A 24,683-nucleotide genomic window follows, 5' to 3' on the forward strand; every position below is an offset into this window, starting at 1 on the left:
TACAAGTGCCCCAAATAGTAGACAGATTTTTCATTACTGCCATGAATACAAAATATCAGATAATGAGATAGTTCGTACATGAAGAGTACCTACTGTTGGAGTCAGAGCATAGGTCGCTCTGTCAGACGGCTTCTTTCATTTAGCAGTGGTGTGTCTGTGAGGTTTTTCCATGGTGGATCTTTTGTTTTTATGAAGCCCTCATTGTGTAGATGTACCACCGTTTGTTTAGCCATCCACCTACTGAAGGGCATCTTGGTTACTTCTCATGTAATTAAGCAATTATGAATAAAGCTGCTAGAAACATTTCTCAACAGACTCTAATGTTTACATCCACGTATGTTTTCATCACACGGGTAAGAATCTAGTACAGTATTTCTCAAAATCACAGTTATGCCACTTGAAATGGCCCAGGAGGCCTGCAAAAGCAGATCCCTACACTTTCTCCTGGCTTCTGGGCTAGAGTGCAAACATCGGTCATTGCCAGAAAGGTGGGGGAGGGGACACTGGGTAACTTTTTTTTTTCTTTCTGAAAAGGTGGTCAACCCAATAAATTTGGGAACCTATGATGTAGGAATATAATTTCTAGAACGCGTTGTCAGTCTCTGTTTAGCTTTGTAAGATATACCAGACTCTCCTTCAAATCCACTGTATCATTTTATATTCCCACCTGGGATGAGACCACTGTTGCCCCACGTCCTGGCCAGCCTTCAGTATGTCATATGTCCATACTTTGGATTTTAGCCATTCTCCTAAGTGTGTAGTGGTATCTGTCATCATTTGCTTTGCACTTCCTTTAATGGTATGTGAGGAGCATTCTTTCATATACTTATTTGCTATGTGCATATCTTTTTGGAGAGGGTTTTGTTTAGATCTCTTTCTGTTACGTGTAATGATTAAAGCCCGTTTTGTAATTGGGTTGTAATTGCTATAACTGTTGTGTTTTAAGAGTTCTTTAACATATCAGAGACATACATCTTCAATCAGATATGCATATGTTTTCCCAGTCTGTGACTTGTCTCTTCATTCTCTTAACTGTGGCTTTTGCAGAGTATTTGTTTGTTAATTTTAATGAAGTCCAACTTCTCCAAATTTCCATTTATGAATCATGCTTTTAGTGTTATAACTAAAAAGCCATTGCCAAACCCAAGGTCACCTAGATTTTCCTGTTTCCTGTTCTAGAATTTCTGTAGTTGAAATCTTATGTTTAGATCTGTGAACAATTTGGAGGTGTTTTTCATTTCTTAACGTGTAAGGTCTGTGTAGATTCTTGTCTTTTGTTGTATATAGTTGTCCAGTGTTCCAGAGCCATTTGTGGAAAAGACCTACCCTTCCCCCCATAAGTGGCCTTTACTCCTTTGTCAAAGGATAGTAATGTCAGTGCTCTAACTCTGGTCTTCAGAACTGTTGGCTATTCTGGGTCTTAGACCTTTGGTGTAAACTTTGGAATTAGCTTGTTGATATTCACAAAGTAATCCCTATCCTGGGGTTTTTATTTGAATTGTGCTGAATCTGTAGATCAAGTTGGGAAGAATTGACATCTTCGAAATATTAAGTCTTCCAATCTCTGAACATAGGATATGTCTCCATTTACTTTGATTAATTTTGTTTACAGTTTTCATGATGTATTATACACATTTTATTAGCTATATCCCTAAGTATTTAAAAGGGTTTTTTAGATGCCAATGTAGTTCTATGGCAAGAGCCATGGTGGCAGTATGAGAGAAGTGTTGAGCTGCTAACTGCATGTTCGTCAGTTGAAACCCACCAACTGCTCTGTGGGAGAAAGAGGAGGCTGTCTGCTCCCTTAAAGATTTACCGTCTGGAATACCCTACAGAGCATCAGAATGGATGCAATGGCAGTTTATATAGTATGTACATATTTTAAATTTCAGTTCATTTCTGCTATATATGAAAGCAGTTGACTGAGGCATACTTATCCTTGCATTTGCCATACTTTTATTGCTTATTAGTATTGTTTTCCCTTAATTCTATCATGTATGAACAAAGACAGTTTTTTCCTTCCTTCCCAAACTACATGACTTTTATATCTTTTTCTTTAGTTGGATAAACTAGGACTAAGTAGGAGCAATGAGAAGGGATATCCTTGTCTTACTCTTAATTTTAGAAAGCATCTAGATTCTCATCCTTATTCAGATGCATTCAGGTGCAGCTGGGTGGGGGGGGGGTGCGGGGCAGGGGGAGGAAAGCACATCTGGCAGCAAGGGGCGATCTGGCTTCCTATTTAATGGTCCTTGAAGAGACCGGAGAGTTAGAATACAGGATTCATTGATTAGGCTGACAGACAAAATGTTATGGCATACATACACCAGAAAGCGATGGGAATCTGCTCAGAGGAGTGATGATAGTCAGGCCAGGAACAGAAGTTTCTGGAAGCATAAGAGCACACTACTTTTGGCGAACTTCTCACAGCAACCCGATTGGACAGAGTAGACTTGCCCCTCTGGGTTTCTGTAAATTTTTACAGTAGAAAGCCACACCTCCTGCCAAGGGGCTGGTGGTTTCAAGATGCTTACCTCGAGGTTCGTTTCACAGGGATGTTGTTAGGTGCCATCAGGTGGGTTCCGAGCCACAGCAACCTTATGCACAACAGAACAAAACACTGCACTTCCTGGGCCACCCTCACCATTGCCCTATGCTTGAGTCTGTTGTTGCAGCCACTGGGTCAGTCCATCTCCTTAAGGGGCTTCCTCTCCTTTGATGCCCTTCAGCTTTACAAAACATGATGTCTTTCTCCAGAAACTGATCTCTCCTGACATGTCCACAGTACGTAAGACAAAGTCTCCATCCTTGCCTCTAAGGAGCATGCTGGCTATACTACCCAGGTGTGTAGGGAATAAATAAACTAGTAGGACATAACAGCTAGAGGAGATAAAGGCCAAGAACATAAAAGACCCACTGTACTCTGCTAAAGGATTTAGACTTGTTATGAATTATGGCAAAAGCAGTTTGTTAGTAGCTACTCACCTAAAATAGGTTGGCAGTGTGAACCCATCCATCAGCTGTGTGGAAGAAAGGCCTGGTGAACAGCTACTGTACAATCATAGTAAGAAAACTCTACGGAGCACTTAGGGGATGAGAGTCAAGGAATTAGCTACACAATGTCATAATCAGATCTGCATTTTTGAAAGACTGTTCTTTTTAAAATGTGAAGCCCAAGGAGAATATATCTAGAAGGCTGTGTGTTATTTTTCCCCTGTGTGCTTTCTGTTGCATGTGGGTACCACTGCATTTCCCATTGCCCAAATTGAAGACTTTCTCACCCTCTAATTGGCTACCAGTTCTATAGATTTTGCCTTTAAATCATTCTAAAATCCCGTCCCCGTCCCCCGCCAAGCAGTTCCATTCCTTGCCCTTATTTAGTCTGTCTTCTATCTGGGCTTCCTCCTCCAATTTATTCATAACAGTCCTAATGGGGATCCTCCCACAAATGCACTCAGTACTTTGGTGCTTAACCCTCTTCTGGAGGCAGCGGTGGCTCCATGGTGGAAAACTCACCTTTCATACAGAACCAGGTTTGATTCTGGACCAGTGCACCCCAAGTGCAGCCGCCGCTCATCTGTCAGTGGAGAACTGCGTGTTTCTGTGGGGTTTCCAGACTAGGAAGGAATAGGAAGAAAGGCCTGCCGATCTACTTCTGAAACCCAGCCAGGAAAAATCCTAGGGGTCACATGGCACTGTGCATGGGGTTACCATGACTCGGGGGCAGCCATCAAACAACAGACCTCTTCTAAGGTTTCCCTCAACCCTCAGGATAAAGTTCAAACTCTCTCCTGTGGCCTCCCCTGACCTCCCCAGTCATATGCCTTGCCTCCCTTCCTGGGCCGTAATTCCGCTTTGATGAACTGGTGGTTTCCCCAACTTGCTAGGCTGTTTGGATTCTCTCCAACCTTCCCTCCTCATTCACCTGAAGAAAATACACTTTTTTCAAAAGGCAGCTTAAGGGTTATTTCCTCACCGAAAACTCCCTTTAACTACAAACTCCATACCACCAGTTCTCCCCCTCCCCGATCATTGCTCATTCTCAGGTCCTTTGGGGCAACCTCTCACCACATCGGGAACATACTTTGAATAGTTGTCTCTCTAAGTATAGGTTGTATACATCACAACCCTGTTTTCAAAATGATTGTTACTGTTTTGCTTTTATAATTATTTCCATAGCTATTATAATTATCAGTGTGCAGGATTCCTATGCTACAAACCTACCGAATCAGTATCTGGACTCAGGCTACGAATGCATTTTAAAAATTTCCTAGATGACTGATAACTGTCTGTTTCTTGATTGGGTGCTGATTACATGAGATACTCATTGGTGCAAAAATTATTGAAATGTGCTCTTGGGATATGTACTTTTCTGTATGTTACATTTCATTGTAAAGTTTAAGAGGAGACTCCCTGTACATGATACCTGAAAACAATGGACTTTTATTAAATTAGAAACCCCTTGAAGGGGATAAAGCCCTCTATTTTGTTTTTGTGCTCTTAGTATCTTCAATACGTTATTGTTGTTAGGTGCCATCGAGTCAAATCTAACTCATCGTGACCCGGAATGCAACAGAACGAAGCAGCACCAAACAGGTCTGCGCTGTCCTCACAACCGTGGCTGTTTGAGTGTGTCATGTGTCAGTCCATCTTTCCGAGGGTCTTCTCTGGCTCGCTGACCCTCTGCTTTATCCAACTATCATGCTGTCCATTATAGGGGCTTGTGTCTCCTAATAACATGTCCGAAGTACGTGAGACAAAGTTTTGCCATCCTTGCTGCTTAGGGGCATTCTGGCTAACTTTCTTGCAATTTGTTCGTCCTTCACCTACAGCAAAGCACACGGTAAATGATTGTTAAGTAAGTAAATGAAGAACAGAAAGAAACAAGTAGCTGGTGGATTCCTTTCTCCTTCATACTTCCCACTCTTCCAAACATCTGTTCCACATTCCTGCTGGAGCACCTGATGCCTCATGTCTCACACCTATATCACTAACAACACCCCCTGAATAAACCAGTGAGATGGCATCTGACTTCCTCCCCACCATGCACAGGGTATCACTGACCTAGTGTGCCAGCCCAACAAGGAGAAAGCCGGTATAGGACATTCTGTCCCTAGAGCCAGTCACTTCTGCCCTGTCTGGGTCTGAGCCACCTGGATTAGGACTCCTTACTATGCACAGGAATCAAGCTGGGAGGAATATGTCCCTGGAGGTACTGCAGTGCCAAACTGCTGTTGGATCCTGGTGAAATGTGCACAGGATCCTGGTGAAATGTCATTTAAATTGTTCATTCAGTCATAAGTTATAACCATGAACTTCCTGGGGCCGGAATGATAAACTAAATAGGTAACATCATATTCTGCCTTAGTGGAGCTTAGAGTCTAGTGGGAAAGACAGGCAATCAAATAATATCGATCATCTGTACAGTACTTAGGATGATATGCTTAGCACTATTTTGTTTTGTTTTTTTTACCTATATTAACTTACTCTTTGTGTATGTTAATTCATTACATCACTGGAAGAACTCAGTGGTGTTCTAGCATCATCACCACCACTTTACAAATGAGAGGGTTGGTGCATTACAGTTGACAAACATCATGATAAGGGTCGTGAAGGTACAGTATACAGGGAGTTGGAAGAGGACGGAGCAGGAAGAGCTAACTAATGTAGACATAACAGACAGAGACGGTATTTAGATATGTGAGGTGGAAGGGGCCATCCCAAGAGAAAGCTGGAATGTAGTAAACAAAAAGTTCTGGGTGATGAGAATGTCAAGTAACAGAAACAGCTGATACAAAAAGGATAAACGTGTTTGAGAAACTGACAGGTGGCAGCCAGTGTAGAGGTCACACAAGAAGCCCATCATAAATGAGGTAGAAGTGGGCTTGGTCCAGTTCACTCAGGGCTTTTTTTTCCCTCTGCCTTCAAATAACGTGTTCAGGCCAAAGAGAGAGGATGTTGGGGGATTTAGGTTTTCGCTCAAGTTTCGCACCACATACCCTCAACCACTTCTCCATGTCCATTTCCCTATGTGAACCATGAGTGGATGAGCCAGAACTTTCAGGTGGCTCCCATCTTCCTAAAGCCCTAGTTCTAGTTTGCCAATCAAGCAAATCACACAAACCCTGGACGCCAGTTCATTGAGGCCCAGCTGCCCTGAAGATATGGTAGAGATAAATGATATAGAACAATAAAGACAGTTCTGAGCTGGTGTTTGACCTGCCAATAACAGCCTGTTAACTGTAGGGATGATACAGATTTCCTAACAACACTGCTTCCAGTAAGAAAACTGAAGCCTCAGGATTACACAACTTCGGGAGGGTCCTCACCACCCAAGGTTACCCTGCCAACTCAGCATGCCCAATCCCGTTTCCTATGGCCAGGTGTGTTACTTGAGCGGTGACATTGTCTGGTTTTGCTCATGGGTGAGATGGCTCTTGAATGCAGCTCCGACTCCTGGAGCTCACCCTCTTGAAGGCCAGGCCATGCTGCCTTCCCTGTTTAAAACCTAGACAACTCTTTTTACATAACTTGAGATTGCCTCTTAAAAGTCTTTTCTGGGTGAGGAAAGTGCTTTTTATAGCTTGGGGTTGCTTCTGTTTACTTGCTCTCTGCCAGCATTGGTTAATCCTGCCAGCAGCTGTGTCCTTCTCTGTCCTTTCTTACACTGTACTCCTAGGTTTCCACCCTGCAGGACAACTCCACGAGACCACATGGGGAGTATGTGCCAGCAAGTGAATTTCACAGATCTTCCTCTCCAACTCGGCCTACCTTTCTATAAATAATACTTATCCTTCTCTTACACACATGCGGGCCGGGGAGGCAACATAAGTGACCTTGCAAAGGTATCTGCCCACAAAGGACAGGATTAGCAAAACCTCAAACTTCTGTAAATATTTATTCGGGTTTCCTCCTGCATTTCTCCCGAAGTTGCACGCACCTCGCACGTGCCTTGCTCAGTCCAGTCCCCTCTCGGGTCTGAGCAGCCACACAAAGCCCAGCCCGGCCATCTCCTCTTTGCAAACCTAGAGAACTCCGGTCCCCATGTTGAAACTCGGCAGTGGCGGTGGCGGGCAGGACTGGGCATGCTCAGTAGCAGGGACAGGTTTGGAAGACGAGGAAGCCGCGTTTGAAGTCCGTGGCTAGGGAGTCAGGGGGAGGCTGACGGCCGGGGCCGGGCTCGGGGTGCACTGGGGTCCCAGGCCCGCGCTTGGGGTGGGCAAGCTGGAGGCGGGCTCCGAGGGGCGGGCGGGTGGTGGGCAGGGCGTGGAGAGGCGGGGGCAGCCGGTGGGAGAAGGGGAGGAGCGCCCGACTCCCCATCCCCCGGCGCCGGCTCTGCGGCTGCTGAATCGGAAGCCGCAGGGAGGATCCGGGGAACTAAGGACGTCCGAGAATGACCTCCAGCGAAGCCGCCTGAGCCGGGGCTCGCGCGCTGCCCTGCCAGCCTCCAGCATGGACGGCGGCGGCGGGCAGCCGGCGCATTCAGCGCCGCACGCTCCCGGGGTCCCCGCCGTCGCCGTGAACGGACTGCTGCACAACGGCTTCCACCCTCCGCCGCTCCAGCCGCCGCGCCTCTGCAGCCGGGGTCCCGCGGGCGGCGGCGACGCGGCGCCCCCTCGCCTCCCGCTCCAGCCAGAGCTCCAGCCGCAGCCGCCGCCGCCTCAGCACGACTCCCCGGCCAAGAAATGCCGGCTGCGGAGGAGGATGGACTCGGGGAGGAAGAACAGGCCGCGTAAGTCCGGCCGGGAGGGGAGCGCCCGGCGGCCGGGAGAGGCGGGGGCGGGTTCTGCATGCACCTGGTGCGCACTAGCGCCCGCCGTCGGGGGAGCCTGGGACCGATCGGGTGCTTTCCGGGGAGCGCTAAACACCCCGAATTGCTACTGGAGCCCAGGCTTGCTCGCTCCCATCCGTTTGGATGGCTGATTGGCGATGGAGCCTGAGCTGGTGGGTCCTGGTCACAGTTCTGTTAAATGCAAACGCGCTGCCGGTCCATATTTGTAGCTGGGAAAAATACATGCTAGTGTTCGAACATAAGAAGGGGACTGGGAGTTGGGTGGCGGCGAGCAGGCACTCACAATCAGCGCTGCCCCCAACCTTTTCGCCGCTCTCCTTTCTGGGGTTGGCGCTTTGGCAGGGCTTGCCCTTTGAATCGCAGGGTAGCCGCCAGCACATTAGATCTATTGGTGAGCGCAAAGTCCGGAGGCGTGGAGTCTGACAACCCCCCAAATCACAGCCTATTAAATGCTGTTTCTTAGCGGCCAATAAGAAGGCTTGTGGGGAGGGACACACCCACTGATACCATGTGGGCCGGAACTATGTGAGCCAATAAGGATTGGAGGTGTATCTTGGTGGGGGGGGGGGATGTGAAGTTGAGCTTCGTAATTGTAATGTACAGTGCAGAAAACTGAAATAGTTATTTCACAATCGAAAGAGTGTATATATACGAGTATTTATAATGTTGCTTTAAAGAGGGTACCTTTCTCGCAGAACGTTCTGGAATGTAAATTTGTAGGTCTTCAAACTTTTTTTTTTTTAATCTGAGCCGAACCGCTTTCAACTGGTTACCACTTTCTGGGTCTTTTTAATGAAGCTTATAAATGGAAAAAAGCAAAGTAAGTAGAATGCATGGTCTATGTGCAATCAAACATGCACTTTTTGTATATAGATTATTCTGTGTGATGGGAAACTTGGTAGGTAGAGTTTTGATTTGTCTATGAAAGTTACATCTTTCCTTGTTTCTCTGTTATCTGTTGACCCAGCTTTTCTGCATGGGCTTAAACGTTTTACAGACTTTGGGGAGCACTTTAAGCATGACTATGGGAGTCATGATGCCTCTGATACCTGTGCTTTATAGATCTAAAATTAAGTTTTAAAGGTAAGTTTTGTGTGGGACTTTGAACCCACCAGATTTGATTCTGGCTTTAAGGCATCTAGCATTTTAAGTTTTCATTTTACTTTTTTTATGTTTATCAGAAAATCACTTTATGAACTCCGTGTTGATGACTTCGATATACTAACCTGTTTTGCTTCCTTTGAGACCACATTTTAGGTACTTCTCCGAACTGCATTAACAGCACTAGAGTTTGTGATGTTAATAACCTGTGGTAAAAGATAGTGAAAGGGAATTGTACTATATATTTGTTTAAAATTGTCAGTTTGAATGGTATCGGCTCAATTCAGGGCATAACACCTCACCTGTTAATTTTTGAGAAATTGAAAATACACTCACAATATCTGAAACAGAGAAAACTAACCCAGAGTCTTGATTGTATGCTTCCAAACCCATAGAAATGATTGTTGTAAAATACGAGAAAATACAACTTTTTCTCTGAGGTGTGTTAGAAATCCATGTGCTTTAAACTGCTGACAGAAGTCAGTCTCTTAGGTGCTGTATCAGTTTGTTTTGATGATCACAATTGGCTTTTTATTATCCTGCCATGTTTATTTTCTGAGATTTTAACAAACATTTCTAAAATAAAATTTGCATGCTCCCAGTCACATCTGTCTGTGCATTATCCAAATTTCCTAGTTAGAGTTTGGATAGCTGTATATTTTGTCTGTTAACATGAATGAGTTTTGTGGGGTTTTGAAAAACTTCTCATTGTGAATTGAGGGAAGGTTATGTAGAACAAATGAGTCTCCCATTGAGCACTCCATACACATTTTGTTTTGTGTCATTAGTTGCAGTCCCCCAATGCTATACCACTTATCCCACATGTTCTCTGGGTTTCCCATTTCCATGCTTCCTCCTTCCCTAACCCTTTCTACCTCCTGAACTTTGTTCTGGGGCAAATGCTGCCCTTTGACTCTGAAATGGTTGATTATTCTAAGAAGTGTGTACTTTCTGGTGTGACTGTTCTCCTTGTAGACTTGTCTGTTTTGTGACTGAAAATTGAGCCCTGGAGGTGAGTTCAGTTTCAGGTCTGAATGGTGACTAAGGGCCATCCATAGTCTTAGGGGTTCCATCAACCTCTATCCATCCAATAACCCTGGTCTCACAATTTTGAGTTTTGTTCCACATTCTCTCACACTCTATCCAGACCGTTCTAATGTGATCCCTTTCAGAGTAGAAAAACGGCCTAGTTCTTCTGGCCTCGGGGTCCTGGAGGCTGAGGTTCATTGTGGTCCCATTGAACTAGTGGTTTGGGGGTTCCAGCCCACCCCCACCCCCCCACGCACACACTGCACTAATTTTTTCCCTGTCTTCCTTTAGTTTTCTTCACTCTTTTGTGCTTTGACTAGAGACAATCATAGTGGCTCCTTAGATGGCTACTCACAAGTTTTGAAGACCCCACTCGCCACTTGCCCAAGTAGGATGTAGAACCTTGTCTTTGTGGACTACGTTCATGAGTTTTTTAATAAAAGAAAATACTGCTTATTCATTTAATATTTTGTTACTGTAAGAACTTTCTCATAGCCTCTCACTATTTTGTGGTGAAGGGATCCTGCTGATGGTGTGGGTTAAATGTTGAACTGCTCTAAGATCAGTGGTTCAAACCCACCAGCTGCTCTGAGAAAGAAAGATGAGGTTATGTGTTCTTGTAAAGATTTACACCTCTCTAATGACCCTATGAGCCCTGGTGGTGTAGTGGTTACTCATTGGACTGCAGTCCTCACAGCCAGTTGTTCAAAACCACCAGCCATTCCTTTGAAGAAAGATGAAACTTTGTGGTCTGTAGTTACAGCCTCAGAATCACACGGGAGCAGTTTTACCCTGCCCTATAGGGTCGCTGTGGATCAGCATTAACTTGATGGCAGTGAGTTTTGAGTGAATGACTTTATATCATCTTTCTCTCCCATAGTTACTGGTGTATTTGAACCACTGACCTTAAAGTAGTACGTGTTTCTATATAAGGTCATTCATTAGGAGCTCTGGTGGTAGTGGCTATGTATTGGGCTGCTAACCACAAGATCAGCAACTCAAACCCACCAGCCACTCCACGGAAGAAAGACTTGACTTTCTACTCCCATTAAGAGTTACAGTCTCAGAAACCCAGAGGAGCAGTTCTACTCTGTCCTATAGGGTCGCTAGGAGTCAGAAGGGACTCATGGCAGTTTTTAGTTTTGTTTTGTGTCTTTGGTTGTACATAAGGTCATTATGAGTCAGAAGGGACTCGGCAGTGAGCAGTTTTATGACAGCTGATAGATTTGATGGGTTGTTATTTCAATGAGTATTTGAGCTCCTGTGAGTTTTTAAGAGTATGTTAGTGCCAAAGGAAAATCATTCTTATCTTAAAAAAAGAAAGAAGTGGCAGGGAGGAACCGCTCAATGAGATGGTTTGACACAGTGTTTGCAGCCATGGGCCCAAATATACTAAGGATTGTGTGGCAGGTGCAAGCAGTGCTTCCTTTTGTTGTACATAGCGCCCTTATGTATACATGGGAACGTATTCTCAGGCACCGAAGAACACCACCAGCTTTGATAAAACACCAGGCTCGGGCTTCTGTCCACACCAGTGAATTAGTACAGCTAGTGACGTCACTGCCATCAGAAAGGCAGCTGCAGTGCTTATGTAGATAGACAGGTGTGTTTGTTCTTTGGTAATATTTTGAGATTAATGTAATACATGTAAAATTACTAAAGTTTTGAAAATGATGACTGGAACAGAAGAAACCATTCCATCTTTAGACCGTTTTAAAAGGTTAGATGTGGTCCCTCGGTGCAGGAACTATTCATGATTTTATCAAAAAGTCAGTGGCAGTTTGGTTTTTCTTAAAAAGAGAAGGGAAAATTGTCCATTGTCTTTCTTCAGTGCTGAGCGTCATCAAGCTTCCTTTGTTAGTGTGCATGTTTCTGCTTCTCATCAGCTGTGTGACCTCAGCCAAGATACTGTCATCTTGAAATGAGTGAGTTGGACCAGGTGCTTTTTTTTAAGTATTGTTTCTTATACTTGGAAATTCTCTGATACCTCTGATAGCTCACAGATACAGCTCCTATATAATTTCTATACTAGTTAGCCACTTTACCCCGAAACTTAGCATTTAATTATGCACAGATGTTTGTTTTTCCTTGTGCTGATGTGTAGCATTGTTCTCCCCAGTTAAATTGGAAATCATTGATCAGAGGTGGTATGTTTTCACTTTGCCTGCACCTTGGGTTCATAGAAATTGGCGTGTGTCACAGAGTAAAGGTGATGTCATCACCACTTGATCGTTTGAGGTATTCCACCCCTGCCTTGGCAAAGTGTATCAACAACCTTTGTAGAGGTCATAAGGGAGATTCAGGAGGTGTAGTCTGCTCCTTGGTGTTCTCGTTCTTTGAAGGATTACCAAGTAACAGCACCTCATGGGGTCAGCTCATTTCCAGTATGTATATTTTGAAACAAATGACAATCCTAACTAAAATTCTGTCGATGCCTAATGCTCTGTAAATGGTATAGTATATAAACCTGAGACCTTGAGTTTGAATCTTAGCTGGTTGACCATTTACCTAACGCCTTCTGTGTAAGTGAAAAGGATACAGTCATTCTAACTTATCAGGTGGATGTGAAGAATAAATTCTACATGTAAAATACATAAAGGCCAGCTGAGCAGATAGCAAACTGTCATCAACACCACTGGACAGAGTACGTTTTACTGTTCATCCACAGGACAAGATAGATGGTTTAGCTGGCAGGCTCAACCTTAGACTAACTTTTATAATGGAAAAATAAATCAGGTCTAGAATTTTATAAAGCCAGTTTGCTTTTTAAATTTAATTTTTTCCTTTTTACCCTTGATTATGGTTAAAAAATATTGGACAGTACAAAAATATAAGGGAAAAAATATTCATGGTACTTCACTCCAAATTAGTCGCTGTATCTTAGTCATTCTTCACATCAAACTGATGTGTTAGTATGATTGTTATGTGTCTTATCTTAAAGTTAATTTTGGATGATACTAAGATTTGGTAACTTTTTAATATAAGATTTTAAGTAATTAAATTATGACTCATAAAAACACTATTAGGACAGGGTAAAACTGCCCCTGGTGGGTTTCCAAGATTTCAAAATCGTTACAGAATTAGAAAACCTCATCTTTCTCCAGCAGAGCCACTGGTGGTTTCAAACTGCTAACCTTGTGCTTAGCAGCCTACTGCATAACCAGCATACCACCAGGGCGCCTTTCTATGAGCATACCACAGTTTACTTAACCTCTCTCAGAACTTAGGCCGCAAGCAGGGCTTCTGTACCATATTACAGCAACTTTTGCATGACTCTACCCAACTTTTTGCCTTGTTTTTTATGAAATCGGTGAATGTATCCTTTTGAGGGAAGGAACAGATATGATATAATATAGTACCTAGACGTTGCCTTGAGATTATGCACATTTTAGACATACAGGAAACTGGTTTAGGTGAACTATAACATTAGCAGAGGGAGGAGAAAAATGAAAAGAAAATCATTGTATGGCTCCCAAAGTATGACACGGCAGAAAAGCAAGGATTCAAGCATTATCTGAAAGGCTGATGCTTGTCTGATGCCTTCCTCCTTCCCAGTATGTGGCAATAGGAGGGAGCAATGAATGGCTGCATGGTGCTGGCAGCCTTCTAGGGGGCAAGTTCTTGCTTATCCTATCATCCAGATAAAACTCTAGCCAGATAAAAAAGTGGGTGACAGTGCATTGGGCATGTACTATACTCCTGGTGGACACTGAAGAAACCCACTTCTTTAGCTTTACTGGCCACCATTGTGAAGGTGGACGCCTCTGGTTCTCTAAATAATAACCTTGACACTTGGATTTTCCACCACCTCTGAATCAGACTAATTAGAAAAAAGAAAAGAAAACAGGATAGAAAAGATAAACTGAGATTTATTTTTCTGGCTTGTCTGCTTGGAGAGGAGATAGATATTTTTTGGTTTGTTTATATAATCAATACTCTTAGAGGAGATGCACTCCAAATTTGAGGACAAAGACTGAAATGGAATACAGGGACATATTTGAGTATGGGTTAGGGTCAGATTCCCAAGTTTTTCAGTCTTTATTTTTCATTTCTAGAAATGCAATAGATTGTCATCTGTCACTTATTTTACTAGGCCAGTTACTTGGCCTCTCTGGGACGTAAATGCCGAGTCTCTTGAATTCAATTCAGTTATAAATTATACTCTCTTCTGTCTCTTGACTGTCAATTCAGTTATAAATTGAACTGAGAACTAAGGCTGTATATCCCATGTGTTGGGCATCTTAAGTGGTTAAGTCAGGTGTCCGGATTCAGGTAGACATACAAACACCATTCTTTCCCATGTTTAATAGTACCATGGAGCATATGTTTGGTGGCAAAGTATCCTAAGATGGAAATACTGTTGTTCATTCTCAACACATTGGACATTTAACAGGTAAAGATAAGAAAATGTAACTAGGAATTAGTGAGGAAGCAAAGGAGTACTGGTTTAAAATGACAAGTTTTTATTATTTATTTAGAGATAGCCAGGCTTTTCTTTTTCTTTCTTTCTTTTTTTTTTTTTTTTAGTGCGGGGTGATGTTCAATATTTGGGTCTGGGAATTTTTAATTCAACATGTACAAAACTTCAGCTTCAAAATGTCCCTTAGTATTCACCTTGAAATGACAGTTCAGAATCAGATATGGAAACTTCAGTGTACCCAGCGTGGTGCACGGAGTTTCTAAGTAGACCTTTCCTCTAGATAGTGTAGCGGTCAGGCTTGGTATCTTGTTACTTAATTTATGAAGCTCTTAGATGTCTGGAGTTGACTAATCACACGTGTGTGCATGTGTGTACACTTTCTCCTTGGGAATGTATTTGAAAGCAGATGGTTTGAAAGGCTAGGCAATGCTGTTTTTCAGAGAGGGTATATTAAAATATTCTAGACCTCTAACAGATTCTCCTCTACAGTTTGGAGATAGGGTGAAAAAATTGATGGCAGTGGTGGGTGCTTACATTGAGCTTTGATTCAGCGATAGTCCCTGGGGCTGCAAACAGTTAAGCTTTTGTCTACTAGCCAGAAGGTTGGTTGGTGGTTCATGTTCACTGAGAGGCACCTCAGAAGACCTGCCTGGTGATCCACTTCTGATAGGTTGCTGTCTTGAAAACTCTGTGGAACAGATCTTTTTACACATATGAGGTCACCGGGAGTCAGCATTAATGCAACAACAGTAAACAGCAACAACACCATTGAACAACAGCTGTGGACCTGTTTCACTTTATGTGTTTTTACCAGTCCTTTCAAAGCCATCTGAGTATCCCCCCAATGTCCACTTTTCAGATGGGGAAAGAAGGGGTCTGAGATGTGGAACAACCTACCCTCAAACTCGTATAGTCATTGAATGGCAGGTCCAAACTACAAGCCCACTTCAGATATTATTAACACCAGGCTCTTTTCTACCACACAGAACCTATTATGGCAGGAGCACAGTGGCATAGTGGGTTACAAGTTGGTCTACTAGCAGCAAAGTCAGCAGTTTGAAACCACCAGCAACTCCTCAGGCGAAAACTGAGGCTTTCTACTCCAGGAAAGATTTACAGTGTTAGAAACAAACCTACAGGGGCAGTTCCACTCTGTCCTGCAGGGCATTATGAGTTGAAATTGCCTCACTGGCAGCGTTTGGTTTCTTGGCTTTAAGCCTGTTAAGTTTGGGAAAGGCAGTGTGTTTTATAAAACTTTCAGGAAAGAGGTTGGTGTACAAAATCTGTACCTTTGACCAAAAGCTCCCCTGTCCAGATATTTGTGCAGACTTGTGTAGGTGCATGTGGGTGTGTAAGGAATAGCAACCAACATTCCATATGCACTTACTATGTATCAGGCACTAAGTAAAATGCTTTACATGTTTTATGCTATCAAACATTTCCTGTACCCTCTGAGATTGGTGCTGTCATTATCCTCCTTGCCAAGGTAAATTAACTGAAGTTTCATGACTCAGAAAGTAAACTAAGTCCTCATTTTGACTCTTGTGGGCCAGGGGACAGGACCCAGGACCTTAGTGGGTTCAAGGAAGTGTGGACACTGCCAACTTGCAGAGCAGTGTTCTGTACTGAAAAGCTCTGAAGACCCACATTCAGAACCACATTCTAGTGCTTTCTAACAGTGAAGCATTGGCTACGGTTCTTACCTCTCCAAAGCACCTGTTACCTAATGGAGATATTTTGGAGAGGACCAAATGTGGAAAGGATACAGAACGTTATGCTAGAAAGTCAAGACCCTGGTAGGCACCTGGATAAAGATAGTGTAATATTAACACTAATATCACTGATATTTATTTATAGTATTGCTTTTATTTCGTCATCAAGGCTTTTAAACTTCCTGCAGTCTCAGGATTTCCTGGAGAGTCCTTCCTGTTTCCCGTTGCTGGGAGCCTTTGGGGGACTGGGTGTCAGAGCATCTTCCAACCTCATCTGACAGCAGCTTCTGAGTGTAAATCTCCCTAATTCCCTCTGACATGTATCGAAGCAGGACACAGGGTCCGTGTTACAAATCCTTATCTCCTTGTCACTTTCTGCATATAGATTGTGTTGTTCCATTGCAGTTCCTAGTAATACCAAGTATAAGGGGCCCTGCCTGAGTGAGGTTGGCAACTTCGTGAATCAGATGTGGGGTCATTTATTTTGCTGCTAATCTAGTGCCAGGACATAGTTTTTGTTTTGGGAGGGCAGAAAAAGGAAGAGTATCCCTTTGATCTTTACTGTTCGATATCTCAGCCCTTGAGTGAAGCAGATATGCACAACGAGGTGAGAGAGATCAAAACAGTGAGTACTTTTCCTTGATAAAAGCCACGTGACCCGAGCCAGCCTTCAGAATCCAAACAGCTGTATTCTGGCTCATTTTTAACCCCATCTCCAGAGGTCCCAAAGCAGCCGACCAAATTCCACTCTGCTGGAGATTGAGATGGGCATTTGGGGCACTTGGTGCTTTCAGGACTGATATGTGACCCTTCTGGTGTGCCTAACCTTGACCTTACACAGAGTCTGAGACCACAAGGACTTTTGATAGAAACTCAGGACAGACTGGCCCTAAATGAACCTCTGTGAGCTGCGGCCTGTCTGGGCAGTGCCAGTTATTTGGAACTTTCTGAGACTGAAGGAGCCGGTCCTGGGGTAGAAGAAGCCAGGATGGACTGGGTTGACTTCAAGCTCAGTCTGAGTCGGCAGTGTAACGAGGCTTCCAGAAAAACGAAGAAGCGAAGCAACAAACTCACTACCATCGAGATGATTCCAACTTACAGAGACACTATTCAGTGTTTCCTGAAAGAAGAGATACTACCCCCCTGAGTGCTGCAAAAGTAGAACCCTACAAATGTTTTTAATTGCCAGGGAGGGGCAAGTGGTGCCAAGTAATATATTTTTTCTGAAACGGGAATGATAGACCAAGTAAGTTTGGGAACCTATATAAAGCAAAGCCAAGCGTGTAGGGCAGGGGAGAACATCTCCTGTGGCCTTCCGAGGCTATGAATCTTTCTGGGAGCAGAAAGCTTCATCTTCTAAGAGTGGCTGGTGGAGTTGAACTGCTGACCTTGCGGTTAGCAGCCAATGTGTAATCCACTGTGCCACAAGGGCTCCCTCGCAAAGCAAAAAACACCTAGTAAAAGGTAGCTCATTGGTGTTACGTGGTCTTTACACCAAGACAAAATTTGCCTCATGGTACATCTACCAGTACTGTATGTATAATCCATCTTCTATGTGATAGCCACGGTATCCCAAAGGAATCCTGGTAACACTGTCTAGTAAAGTCAGCGGTTCAAACCCACCAGACACTCCTCTGGAGAAAAATGAGGTAATCTTGTAAAAATCTACACGTAAGGTTTCCAGCCCTGGAAATCCAAAAGGACAGCTTTGCCCTAGAACAGCAGTTCTCCACCTGTGGGTCACAACCCCTTTGGGGGTGGAGCAACCCTTTCACAGGGGTCACCCGATTCAAAACAGTACAGAATTACAATTATGAAGTGGCAACGAAAATAATTTTATGGTTGGGTATGATAATTAAGATTTATTGTGCCAACCTGGCCGATAAACACATATGGGATTAATTGAAGGACTGAGAGATAAAAGTGGCTCGGTGAGCCTCGCCTTTCTTATTCTCTGGTCTCTTGTTCTCTGATGGTCAGATCAGTGTGCAGCTGCCTTAGCTAGTTCTTTGCCTCAGTTGGGAAGGCTCACTTCCTGCGAGACATCTCCAAGGAGAAGCCACCTGGACCTACCCCGATGCAGCCCTGGGTGCTGGAGCAGCCGCGTGGAGACTCCTGCCAGCGCTGAGATGCTTACACACTCACTGATTTGGCTTTCCTCCTGCAGTCAGCATCAGTGTGTGTGTTTTGTGAGATGGAGGAGGACGTTGTAGATCGGTGTTGGACATATGGGCTAATGTTGGACTCGGGCTTGGACTTGACTGGGTTGGAATGCTATATTAATGTACATTTCCCTCTATATAAAACTCTTTCTTATACATATGAGTTTCTGTGGGTTTGTTTCTCTAGTCTACCCCGACTAACACAGGAGGTCACCACGTGAACTGTATTCAAGGGTCTCGGCATTGGGAATGTTGAGAACCACTGCCCTAGAGGGTCACTATTAGTTGGAATTGACCTGGTGGCACTGGTTTTACTGTGTCCCACAGGAGCCCCAATGGTACAGTAAGTGGTTAAATGATCAGCCGCTAACCCAGAAGCTAGCGGCTCTAACGCACCAGCTGCTCTGAAGGAGAAATCCGTGGCATTCCACAAAGTACAGCCTTGGGAACCTTATGAGGCATTTCTACTCTGTTTTATGGTATCACTCTCAGCAGTGGAGCCCACAGCAATGGGCTGCTGCTGTTGTTCTCTTACTGTGTCTCAAACCTTCCTTTGGATTCTTACCTTAGAAGAACCAAGACTTACATTCTGCGCTGCAAGACCCCATCAGCAGTGCAATTCAGGGTGTGGGATAAGATAGTAAAGCTTAGACTAGAAGATGGCCTTCTGAGGTTGTCAAAGTGGTAGAGGAAGAGGAGGCAATGTTCAGGAATTGTTGACCTGGATGTCCTCGGATGCCCCTAGTATTTAGTCGTTTGGGCCAAGCAGCATGGTCGGTCCTAGAAGATTCTAGAGATGAAACTTGGTTTCATGTGGCTCCAAGCTGCTGTGTAGCTTGAAGCCATTCCGTTGGCTTGATGTTCCCCAAGGGCTGTGACCCTTTCCGTCCAGCCCAGTCTCGTTCGTTGCCATGTGTCAGTTCTGACTCGTAACAACTCCACGTAAGAGTAGAACTGCTCGTCACAGCATTTTCAATGGCTGATTTTCCAGCAGCACATTGTCAGGCCTTTCTTTTCAAGGATTTCTGAGTGGACTCAAGCCCAGCATTCTGAGTATCACCTGAGCACCTTCAGAAGTAGCACCACCCAGCAATGCCTTGGCCATTTCAGAAATGTCCTCTCTAAGAATCAGGCGTGTCTGGGTCAAGGCTCCTCATTAGTCATGCTTGCCTAACTGTCTATGTTTGATGAAAAAAATAAAGGATAGTCTCTATCCTGAAGTGGAGATAATAAAAATAAGTATCAAATGCCCACTGTGAGGAAGTGGTCCAGATGGGATAGCCACTCTTTGGCGTGACCATGTAATACGTCCAAACATTTGAAGATTGGTGGGGAGTTGCCATTAATAATTATGCAAGAACCACAAGCATACACTGGAATTGTTGTTGCTAGTTGTCAAGCCGGCTCTAACTCTTAAGTGACCCCATGCACAATAGAACGAAACCCTGCCCAGTCCTGCACCATCCTCACAATTGTTATGTTTGAGCCCATCATTGCACAAACTGTGTTAATCCATCTCATGGAGGGCCCTCTTTCTCAGTGACCCTCTGCATACCAAGCATGATACCCTTTCCCAGGGACCAGTCTCTCCTGATAACATGTCCAAGTACATGAGACCGAGTCTCGCCATCATCACTTCGAAGAGCATTCTGGCCGTACTTCTTCCAAACAGCTGTGTTTATTCTCCCACAGTCCGTGGAAGTTTGGATAGTTCACCAGCCCTGTAATTCAAATGGACTGTTCTCTGCAAGATCAGCGCCTCAGTGGTGTGCTGAAGGCAGCTCTTATAGGCTCGGGGAGCCGATTGTACAGATCATTTCCCAAATCTGTAGTCATTGCCCTCATATCAGTAGCTTGAAATTGGGCACAGTGCATGTATTTATGCTACAGAAACTGGCAAACACCACAACGGGGCTTTTATTTTTTTCAGAAGGCCACTGTTAAGCATTTACCTGCACACCTTTGCCTGGGAGACAGGTCGTAGAAGAGGCTCAGAAAAGTCCTAGAAGACATCAGTAACCCCAGTGGAATTATGGCAGAACTTGAGACAGATCGCGGGTAGAAAAGCCAATAAGCCCTAAGCAAAACACTGTCAGAGATGAGAAGTTAGGTGAGACGCTTCAACCTCAGCAAATAGTGTCTTACCAATATTAGTTGGGGTTTCATGTTGGCCCAAATATAGATTTCCTTTAAGATTACATTGTCACCTGCCTCCCTTTCTCCCTCTTCAGTCCCTGCTGCTCATAAATACAGCGGTGCAGTGTTGAACAGATGAAGCAGATGTACCAGCAGAACAGCGGAGGTGGGGGTGGCGTTGGAGACACCAAGGAAAGGAGAATAAGATGACACACACCCCTTTATCTTTCTATCGCTACAGTGATACCAAGAGCGTAGATACATACTCTTGCCCACACCCAGAGTATTAATCACAGGCCATAGTTTTGCATTCATTTTTACTTATTTCACGATTCAGTATTGTTTTCTTTTGAACGAATTCAGTTGTTTTTTTGTTTTTACTCGTTACTTGTGGATCAGGAAATACCATACTTTTTTCAGTGTTTTAAAGAGTAAGAACAAGAGGAGCAGATAATATGATTCTAAAGAAATTCTACCCTTTACCAAAGTGAGCCCCCAAGTAATATTTGTGGAGTGCTTTTAACTTTTTAAATTTATTTTGTGTGTGTGTGTGCTTTTTTTTTGAATCATTCTATTAAGGGCTCTTACATATCTTATAACAATCCATACATCCGTTGTATCAAGCACATTTGTACATACGTTACCAGCCACATTTTTAAAACAATTTTTTCCTACTTGATACCTTGGTATCAGCTACTCTTTTTTCCCCTCCCTCTTCCACCCCCGTGAACCCTTGATAATTTGTAAATTATTTTTATTTTCATATTTTACTCAATCGACTGTCTCCCTTCAACCACATTTCTGTTGTTTGTCCCAGTGGGGGCGGGGGCCGGGGCCAGGGTGCTGTACATCAGTCACTTACTGCTAGTAGAAATCTAGCTCCACGGGGCTTCACATCTTTTGATTGTGATATATAGCCTTGTATTGCTGAAATGGAAGAGTAGCCTTCCCCCCTACCCCCACTCCCCGCAAAAAAAAACAACTTCAGTTCTGCTTTCTAATAGGACAGGCAATATGAAATTGGTCCCTGGCCAAAGAGAAAATATGTTGTCTAACTAAGCAGGATCTTTGAGATAAAAATGGGATTCCTTTGTTCCTACCCATTTGAGTTTTTAGAAGATAGCGTTTAAAAATGTATCTCCTCCTTGTTAGGTGCTCGCGTGAATTTTGACGCAGACTAGCCTGATCTGACAGAGTAGAACTGCCTCACAGGAGCAGATTACCGGGTCTTCCTTCCAAAGGGCCACAGGTAGATTAGAACCACCAACCTGGTTACCAGCTGAGCACCTAACCCCTCCGCCACCAGGGCTCCTTATCCTGAATACTGTCAAGGAAGGTAGAAATGTGCAGAATGCAGTGTTTATAAAACTGATATTTGTATAACCTCAAGAATTTATATTACTATTAAGAATTCACTTAGGTTTGATTGGCCTACTCTCCAAACCAAAAACAAACAAACCGAATGCTATCAAATCAATCCTGACTCATTGCCACCCTAGAGTTAGGACATGGTAGAACTGCTTCTGTGAGTTTCCAAGATCGTAAATCTTTACTGGAGTTAGAAAGAAGCCTCTACTTTTTCCTACGGACCACCTGGTGGTTTTGAACTGCTGACTACTTCACTGCTTAATACACAGAGTGTTACTAACTAGGTCAGGATCCTTCCCTTTGTACTTGTTGTTATCTTGACATATGGGGTCATTCATAAGTGTAAAGATAGCCTGGAATAACTAGTTTCACAAATTTCAGCAAAATCCTTCCTGCAAAACTCAGGTTCAAGCCTGAACACAGCACCTCCCTATTCCAGGCCTGAGCAAAGTCATACACATCTTTACATGTCTACAGGATGCGTGCTAGCTTGCCTGCCTGTCTATACCAACCCCACCTTACTGACTTCAGAGAACAGAAGGATGGAATTCTTTTAATACTAAACTATTCCTAATCTCATAATGTGTTTCAGAAGATAGAAACTATTGAAAAAACACTAGTCTGTTCTAGTCCAGTGATTTTGGGGATGATCCCAAAGTACCTTTTGAGCACAGGACAGCTTCTAACAGGAAAGTTTCAAGGCCCAGACCATGAGGAAAGGGTTTGTAGCTCTGAAGTCGTCTTTTTCTGTCCACAGAAAAGGGTGCAGGGTAGCATACCACAACAGCACACTTTTACAGCATGTCATTAAAGTGTCAACAGGGGTTAGGCATCTCTACTTGCCACGTGTTCAATCCCAAGGTTGGGTCAGTTATGTAACAAATAGATAACCTGTCAGATTCTGTCAAGTACAGTGTTAGGAACTTTAGCTCTTAATATAAAGTCTGAATGCTTTTTGTTCGACTTACCCCTATTATAAGGAAAATGAAGTGTTGTTAGATATTTTTCCTAGTCAACAAATTCATACATTTTTTTCAAGCTTCTGAATCAAGTTCTGATTCAAGAAATCACCAAGACTGTAAGGAAAACTTTTTTTTTAAATAGCTATCTCAGGGTAGTAGTAGTTTCAGGGGGTTATCTAACCTGTAGGGCTCCAGGAAGCTTGGAGTCCTTGGGAATTTGGCTTTCTGTTCTACATATCCCCCCTTTAGATCAGGATTCTTGAGTGGGATATTTGATCCAAATGTTCAGTATGTTCTTCCGGTCTTTGTTCATGGAGGCAATTCGACACAAGTTTCATATCCTGAAACTATTGCCTGATAGAATCTTGAAACCTTAAACCAAAAGTAACCCTGGGAGTCTTGAAACCAAATACCTTATCTTACTAGTAGAACATGTGAGGCTGTCTACTCCTGTAAAGATTTAAAGTCTAGGAAACCCAAAGGGACAGTTCTGCTCCAAGTCTAACTGGACTTGCTGGCAGTGAGATGCGAGTAAACCCTGTGATCACCCCATGTCCTTCAAGAAAATCTATTAAAATTTATCCCTTTAGGGCAGCAGTTCTCAACCTGTGGGTTGTGACCCCTTTGGGGGCCAAACGACCCTTTCACAGGGGTCACCCAATTCATAACAGTAGCAAAATGACAGGGATGAAGTAGCAACGAAAATAATTTTATGGTTGGGGGGTCACCACAACATGAGGAACTGTATTAAAGGGCTGTGGCGTGAGGAAGGTTGAGAACCACTGCTTTAGGATCTTCTATCCCTTTGGGAATCCCAAGAAACGGTCACCAAACCATCTGAGTTGACCTCTTTGCCTTGAACTTAACTGGCTCAGCAGATTCCCCATAGGCGCTACTGTTTTGATAGTACGTTCATCTGTGGATCATATTGGTAAATCCAAGAGAGTTGTCCCAGGTTTGGGTCTGGTTTCTAAAATCATCTTGATTAGCTTTCATCTTGCTTAAAGACTGATGGAAAGATCCACTCTTGGAGCTAGCTGATCTTTGTGCAAACCTTTTGACACCATGCAGCTGAATGCCTACTGAGACCAAAATTCTGCCTTAAAATTGGCAATGCCGAACCATGTTATAGCCCATGATTTCCAGCTCATCCGTGTTAAAGCATTTATTGGACAGAACTTCCTCCTTTTATAGTTTACATATATATCTGTATATAGATATCGTTATCCCACATTTTGTTTCTCCATCCATCTTTAATTAATCACTTGCCCTGTTTGTAGCTTTCACTCTGGTGGATAATGCTGTGGCTGTGGATATGCAAATTCATCTGTTTGAGTCTCTGTTCGCAGTGTACGTAAGGGTGGAATTGCAGGGTCATATGGTAATTCTGCAACCGTGAGCTCAAACATGATTGTGAGAATGTCACAGGACTAGGTGGTGGTTCATTCTGTTGTACATAGGGTTGCTATGAGTTGGAACGACATGGTAATTCTATGTTCAATATCTTGAAGGACCTTCAGAGTCCTTTCAAAAGTGACTGATCCATTTTACATTCCCACTAGCTATGGATGAGGGTTCCACTTTCTCAACATCCTGGCCAACCCTTACTACCTGTCTGTTTGAGAGTAGCCATTCTCTGGAAAATAAAGTGATGCCTCATGTGATTTTGATGTGTATTTCTCAAATTGTTAATTAAGGAGCTCTGATGGTGGAGTGGGTTACACATTGAGCTTCTTGCCAACTCCAAGGTCAGCAGATTGAATACACCAGCTTCTCTGTGGGAGGAAGGTGAAGCACTCTACTTCAATAACATTTAATGTCAAGCCTTGGAAACCCAAAGAGGCAGTTCAGTCTGTTCTGTAGGGTCTCTATGAGTTGGAACTGATGTGCTGGCATTGAGCTTGGTTTTTCAGTTTGGTGATATAGTGGTTCCAGGGGAGAAACAGGACTTTCTACTCCCATAAAGAGGGACAGTCCAGAAGCTCATGGGAGCATTTCTAC

At 43.6% G+C, this 24,683-nt stretch overlaps 1 protein-coding gene across 1 annotated transcript in view; it reads left to right on the top strand.

Moving 5' to 3' along the window:
• The first annotated feature begins 6,990 nt into the window (after window positions 1–6,990).
• Window positions 6,991–24,683, top strand: part of PANK1 (pantothenate kinase 1) — a 72,691-nt gene continuing 54,998 nt past the window's right edge. Inside the window, 1 exon segment of the mRNA XM_004701349.3 lies at window positions 6,991–7,732. Coding sequence (XP_004701406.2) covers window positions 7,045–7,732 — 688 coding nt within the window. The 5' untranslated portion in view covers window positions 6,991–7,044.

Source organism: Echinops telfairi, unplaced genomic scaffold, assembly GCF_000313985.2.
Source record: "Echinops telfairi isolate 266 unplaced genomic scaffold, ASM31398v2 ScPeMD7_70;HRSCAF=299, whole genome shotgun sequence".
Lineage (NCBI taxonomy): Eukaryota > Metazoa > Chordata > Mammalia > Afrosoricida > Tenrecidae > Echinops > Echinops telfairi.